General features: G+C 39.0%; 1 protein-coding gene across 1 annotated transcript in view; it reads right to left on the bottom strand.

Annotated features, from left to right (window-relative positions):
• Positions 1-289: 289 nt before the first annotated feature.
• Positions 290-7,500, bottom strand: part of LOC138060241 (uncharacterized) — a 21,696-nt gene continuing 14,485 nt past the window's right edge. The window contains exons 6-8 of the mRNA XM_068905978.1: positions 6,764-6,900; positions 1,827-2,069; positions 290-769 (exon numbers count right to left, since the gene is read on the bottom strand). Of these exons, the coding sequence (XP_068762079.1) occupies positions 422-769; positions 1,827-2,069; positions 6,764-6,900 (728 nt within the window). The 3' untranslated portion in view covers positions 290-421. The remainder of the gene's footprint in view (positions 770-1,826; positions 2,070-6,763; positions 6,901-7,500) is intronic.

Genomic DNA, 7,500 nt, shown 5'->3' with positions numbered 1-7,500 from the left:
CTGTCACCAGGCCCCAGTTGTTCACAGGCTGGAAAACGTTATCCAGGGGATATGTCGCTATCAAGAGTGTGAGATATACCTCGCGTTAAACATTGACATTGGCTTTAGAATACGCCTTTACTTTTTCGCGATCAAATACCGAAATCTTTGCACACTGATTGAAACTGTTGGATAGCGACTTACCTAAACGGATAAGGTTATCCGGCTTTTGAACAAATCAGAGGGCCTGGGTGAAAGTTTATGCCACAGACTCGCTCCTTTTTTTAAGGAAAATTAAACACAAAAGCTTGGCGTTTGAAATATTTATTGAAGACTGCACCATCAGCCTCAGTTTAGAACACAAAATCTTCAGCCTGCTATCATTTCGTACTGATTTACTAGTTAGACATCCTCTCAGAAGCTGAAACATTATGCTGCTTTGTTACTGAGACCGAGGAACTTCTTCGATCATCAAACGAGACACTGAATTCCATCCAGTATAGCCATCAGAGTTACCATAACCATTGCAATTTCCGATGTTGATCCCAACACGGATTTTGCCCTTGTGGATGTTCTCGCAGTAGCCCTCTATTGACCCAGGTCTGTGTTGATGATAGCCGACTCCTTTTCTCACCCACAGCGCCACATCAACAGGCATTGGGCCACTGCATTCTGCACCGTTGAAGGTAATGAACCATCGCTTACAACAGCCGTCACAGTGGATGCAGAAATTGCCTTGGTAAACAACACGGAGAGCGGTGTTATCTGTGGTTTTTGTAAACAGACAATCCTGAAAAAACAACGAAAATACCTGAAATCGTGGAGCTAGTTACACCACGTAATATTTTTTGTATTAGAGACGAAGTTTTGGAAGAATGGGTGGACCACTTTTTCAGCTGCATTTCTGTACTTAAGAACTGATATTTTACTCCCAGGGGGCGAAACTAACACATCAAAACTGCATGTGTGTTGCGTGAGAATCCTTCAGGTGTCATGTTGTCCTTGAAAAGTTATGTTGGATAGTGCTGCTAACCTAGGACATCAACGCGTAAAATATCTTTTTTAAAATTTTTCTTTCTATAACCCTTAAAATAAGGTTTAATTTGTGAAGTTTGGAATAAACAGTGAATGCCAGTTGAAAGTTCTACTGAAAACGGAGGACCTCGCGAAAAAAACCGTGCTTCAGACAAAAGAAAGTCACTCAAATTTTCCCTGGACGCATCAGGCTGAGCGATGTGCATGCTTCTTTATATCATTCACTTCCAAAACCTAAAAATGCTTATAAGTATGATTCGAACAATGCCGATAATAATTTTGTGACATCACTTTCGAGCTAGTTTACTTCTATGTTTAAGGTGGGGGTACACGTGAATTTGAAGGACTATTTAAGCCAGTCTTGTTCTTTCGAGCCAGTCGAGCCAGTCTTCTTCTTTGCTTAACTGGTGGGTAGTGATTCTCTGATTCTCGGTCCAATAGAAAGGCCTTCTTCCTTTTGCTTTTTAGCTTGAAATACGTTTTACCTCATGTAATGATGGGGAAAAAACGATGTAATCCCAGAAACGAGACAATGATTTTTTTAAAAAATGGCAGTTAGCATTACTATAACTCTTGGTGATATATTTGATGAAGTTGTGTAGACCACTTTCATAAATGGCTACCACCTGTACTGCCCTCATTTTGAAACAAATTTTCTTTTAAAATTGGCTCGTCACAGCGAGGCTGGAAAGGCTTATTAGCATAAAAACAGAACAATATTTTATTTGGTCGCCATTATGAAAGAGGTATGTGGGTTCATTAAACCATTGTAGTATTCAAAGTACTATTTAAACTTTTCAAATCCAGCAAACCTTTATTAGGCCGATATCGCGACTGTCGTCACTTCTCCACACGCACTGCTTCCAGTTTCTATGATCAGCATCTTTTCCACTCGTTCCCGCTACTCCCTTCTGACCAGGTTGCCCCGAAGGTCCTGCCACTCCCTTTTCTCCTTTGGCGCCATCGCGTCCGTCGCGGCCTGGTAACCCATTGTGCCCGTTCACTCCATTTCGTCCTGGAAGACCCGACGGGCCATTGGGGCACTTAGATTGAATCTGCAGTGTGAAGGGTGATTAGTAGGGAAGCGTAGCTATATAGAATCTCTTGTAACTTTTATATCCTGTAATATACTGACTACCTCTTTTGCTTTTACAGTCAAATCAGGTCAAGTGTAACTTCAATTCATGTCTATATTATTCAAAAACTCCAGCGGAGATAATAAATGGTTAAATTTGAACATAATTTTGTTTGGAAATCTCCCTTGAGACTTGTGAGACAAAGAAAACAGAACTGAGCCGTGAGGCTTTCCCATAAAGCCTCGTAGCCATGCCTGAATATTGATATATCGAACAAGGCCTATAGATTGTTTTCACTTACGTGATAAGCAACCTTGTTTTCCACCGAGACAAAAGAAAACGTTCGCAAGATAATAGAGCTCGATTTCCGGATGATTCATTGGGGACACCAACATGGCCGCCGTCAGGTCACGTGAAAACACTATTCCAGCTGAGATTATAAATCAGATATGGCCGATTCTAAGCAGAAATATTATTCAAAAACTCCAGCGGAGATAATAAATGGTTAAATTTGAACATAATTTTGTTTGGAAATCTCCCTTGAGACTTGTGAGACAAAGAAAACAGAACTGAGCCGTGAGGCTTTCCCATAAAGCCTCGTAGCCATGCCTGAATATTGATATATCGAACAAGGCCTATAGATTGTTTTCACTTACGTGATCAGAAAACTTTTTTTTCCCACCGAGACAAAAGAAAACGTTCGCAAGATAATAGAGCTCGATTCCCGGATGATTAATTGGGGACACCAACATGGCCGCCGTCAGGTCACGTGAAAACACTATTCCAGCTGAGATTATAAATCAGATATGGCCGATTCTAAGCAGAAATATTATTTTCATGAAATCATGCATGTTTCATGCTTTGAATAGATGACGCTTTATTTTCAAAGGTTCCACATTTTTAACGGTAGCTTGCCACTGAATGCCAGTTCGTTTACTATGGTTATCCTTTGAAATTATTACTGAACTGGTTCACTGACTCTAAAATAACTGATGCTTTAAAAAAATCATGCGCCTGACTTTGAAGGTTCGTCATCTGTCTGGGAACCTCTTGTTGTCCTTTTTCTTTTACGACTATCCTGTTTCCGGGATGTTTCCATCTTTATCTGGCATTGTGTCTAAACGAAAGCAGCCCTCTTTCTACGGCCATTCGATGGATAAGTCGCAGACCTACTGAAGAAAATAGCGTCCGTTCACCTTGAAAGCTCGTTCTAAATCTCAATATACTTCACAAACTAAACTCGACAAAGAAACCAAGTCAGGCAGCCTACAAAATCTTCTGTACTAGCCCTGAAAGGAGCCAAAAGAAATGGACTGGGAGTCAATTTATCTACTGCCTAGAATATGTACAGTTAGTACGAAACCAAGGAACTTCCAGTTCAAATTTCTCCATAGGAGAGGAATTCTTTTTTGTATAAAATATTAAACTTTCGGAAACAAATCTGTGTGCGTTCGTCAAACAGCACAAGAAGCATTGCTTCATCTTTTCTTGGAATGCCCCACCACAAAGGCCTTTTGAAATAGTGTTGCACTATCTTTCGTCTTTGTTGATTTAACTCCAACCTCACAAGGTTTAACTTTATGTCAATGGTTAGGTCTTAAAGGTGAAAAAAGCGCTTCAAGTTACTGAATCATTGCTTACTTCTTGGCAGATATTACATTTACCCCTGTAAATATAACAACGTTAAACCATCTTTAACTCAACTAAAACCTAACTCAGGCTACCCATATAATTTGGGTAAGGTCACAGTGAGATCTCTCGTGTGCGGTGGCTTTTTATTTGTTGCATTTGTTTGAGTATCATGAAGGGGCATAATGGAACCTGCTTTTCACCTTTTTTTGGACTGTAAAAATGAGACATACATACTGCACTGGGCCTGGCATTTATTCTCTAGGAAAGGAATAAGCATTTCGAAAATGGGGTTTCGAATCTTTCGAGGTCTCCGACTCTATTATTTGACACAACTTCTCAAATGAGGTTATTTTTTAAGTTAAGTTCTGTATCAGTAGACCTCAGCAGTCACTTAGGCCAAGTTTGTAGACTACCAGGCTCCGCAATGTCAGCGGTTTATTGGCGAATACCGATGGAGTGACATGCCCAAAAGGCATCAGTCGGCACTTGCATCAGTTTCCAAACAATCACTAGGAAGGAGATTTCAGATTTGATAATTGGGATTTGGACTACAAATTTCCTCCTTGTTTTTGTATTCCAAACATACGAGTCAAGAGCTGACTAAATTCCACCAGGACAATTACGCGGATTCAGTTTTTCCTTAATGGAAGGATCAAGAAGCAGCTATCAAGGTATACGAGAAGCAGCTAACGTTAATTGCAGGTGCTCTCATCTTGATGAGTTTGTGTTTTTCGCTCTTCGTGCAATATGGAACGCCTCGTTTTTCCCTTAAGGAAGTCTTTTCATGTGTACTCTACCTGTGTAATTCTGTGCGATGAATGAATTGATATAAGAGTCATTTGATTTATCGCTGGAGCACTGACTGGGGTCACTTCAGGTGAAACTAAAAAGAACATTTACAAAAACAATTTTTTCAGTATTTCTGTGTAAGTGGGTGGTAGTTGAAGACTGTTAAGGTCACATGAGCGTCCATGGTCCATCGAATCTGAGGTTATCCCGGTTACCATAACACTGAAGACTATTTAGTATTTTGCCTTACCCCCGGACGAGACAGCCAGGGCTATGTCCCTGGAACGGGAATCCTGCACGCTTTATGGCATTCTGAGCACTGCCTTCAAAAACACTTTAGAATCATTACAACGCTTTAATCAAATCATTATCTGCATGCCCATAAACGAGATACCCATACCAAAAATCAGTCTACACTGATTTAGTTTTGTTTCCGTGTCAAGGCTCAAGAATTAATTAGAAGCTATTAGAAGACAAAATTAGATACTTGAAGTTAATTTACGACACGTTTTTCGCTCGCTGTCTTTCGGTTTCGTAGCTAAAACGAGCCAACCAATTGAGGACTCACTTTGTCCTTAAATCTTACTTTTGAAGTAGACGGCGAATTTTGACCATCTGCTAGTAGCAACAATAGAAACATAACCACGGGAATCGATCTCTTCATCTCAATGGTGGAAACTGATGGTGACCTAAACCTCAAGTTCTCATTCACAGAATTTATAGTTGGAGACCGGCTCAAATCAAATTCTCCGTGTGGTGTTGATTTGGATGAGTCAGTAATTTAGACTAATTAGACTAATTATTATGATCTTAAGACTTCAAGTTCTCAATCATAGAATTTTATAGCTTTATAAATTCTTAGGCGTTGATTTGGATGAGTCAGTAAGTTACACTGACGAGAATTTTCGTGTTCTGTTTGAGTTCAGTTCCGGTAAGGAAGCTGTCAGTTCCCTTTAGAATTACGATGCAACTCTGCGAACTTTCGAACGCATTGTTTGTGAAAAAAATGTTTAAAAACTTGATTTTCCAAACCAATTTCGCAGATTTTAGTTAAGTCTTACAATGGAGACACTCGACACTTGATATTTGATTGTACATTTTTTTAGTGACTATAGAATGTGGGCTCGTCCTTTTGACAAGAGTATTTAATGTTTTTACACTTACAAAATGCTAGGCATGTAACACTATACATCATAAGAAGAAAAAAGAAGACGAAAAAATTACAAAAAATGTCAAGTGTTCACGGTTCAAGTGTCAAAGCTAATAAATTAAATGTTTACATTTTGCATAATACAACTACAAATTTACAATCATGCTTGTACAGCGTATTGGCCTTATTAACAATGTTAGTTTGAAGTTTTGGATTTGCGATCTATTGGCAAAAACCATCAGGGGAAGTCTGATTGACGTATAGAGGATTGGAATATATACTATCTTAACTGAGACAATATTTAGGAAGGTACTGCATTTCGCCAAAATGGTCAGGGTTTTGCGTGGCCACTTTTCTTTTCCGCTAACCAGGTTCTCTATTCTCGCGCTTTCAGACGAAAAAAAATCCATCTACAAATTAAAATCAAGGCAGATGCAATTACCGTATACATATATATCCAAACATTCCAAAAAAACCAAAACAGAAACTGTTTAAGAAACCGCCCTACTTTAAGCCAATACTAGAAATCTGAAAGGTATAGGAATGGACATATTATAGTCTAAACAAAAATTGAAAAAAAAAAGTGTTACCTTGGTATGGAAAAAGACAGTTCGAACTAATAATCGTTTCAGCAAAACACAACGAAAGCGACTTTTTTTTTCTTTTACTAACTCTTTAAGTAGAGGAACCTAGCCGATAGCCAACAAATAGAGGTCTACGTTGGTAAATGGAAGGATATTAACTCTTCTTTCTTTTTCTTTAGAGTGAATGAAAAGATTTTTGTCGATTAACTTATATACATTGTTAAAGAAAACTGAACTAAACAATGTCGTGATGAGCGCATGAAACTGATTTTCTGACTCTTGTCAGTGGATGGCAGGAAGAACAGATTGGGAGATTTTCTGGAATCGTAGCAATAAAACAAATTGTTATATCTGCCCATAAACGAGATGTCCGTACCTTAAGTCTGTCTGCACTTTTGTCTGCACAAAAGTTGATGGGCCTAGAGTTAATTTACGACACGTTTTGCGCTCGCTGTCTTTCGGTTTGGTAGCTAGAACGAGCCAACCAATTGAGGACTCTTTTTGTCACCAAATCTTACCTTTGAAGTAGATGGCGAGTTTTGACCATCTGCTGGCAGCAACAATAGAAACAGAACCACGGCAGTCGATCGCATCATGTCGATGAGGAAACTGATGATAGCCTGAGCCTCAAGTTCTCGATCATAAAATTTTATAGCTGGAGAAAGAATCAAATAAATTCTTAGGCGTTGATTTGGATGAGTCAGTAAGTTACAGTGACGGGAATTTTCGTGTTTTGTTTGGACTTCCGGTAAGGAAGCTGTCAGTTCCCTTTAGAATTGTAATGCAACTCTGTGGAACGTTCGGACGCAGTTTTTTATAACAAAAAAAGATGTTGAAGAACTTGACTGCGGGCCTCGGTAAAGACTTTCCAAAATAATTTTGCAGATTTTTAGTGAAGTGTTAATGAAACCCTTCTGGTTTTTCGAGCTAGTAATTTACATCTTGCATAATTTTCTATTTATCTCCTTAACACTGAAGGTTGGCTTACATTTTTGGATTTACAATCTAATGGAAAAAACCATCAGAGCAAGGCTGATTGAGGTATAAAGGAATATCTCGGCTAATCTTAAGTGAGACAATATTTTGAAACGTACTTCCTTTTTCCATCTGGGTTTTGCATGGCAGCTGCTCTTCGTCGCTTCCCAGAGTATGAGTTTCAAGATGATGTCAGTACACTGCTCTGTTCTCACATTTCCGGCGAAACAAAATCACCGAAGAAAACAAATACAACTGTTTCGTATCTCTTAAAAGTACA

Source organism: Montipora capricornis, chromosome 8, assembly GCF_036669925.1.
Source record: "Montipora capricornis isolate CH-2021 chromosome 8, ASM3666992v2, whole genome shotgun sequence".
Taxonomy (NCBI): domain Eukaryota; kingdom Metazoa; phylum Cnidaria; class Anthozoa; order Scleractinia; family Acroporidae; genus Montipora; species Montipora capricornis.
This window is presented reverse-complemented; position numbering and strand designations above follow the sequence as displayed.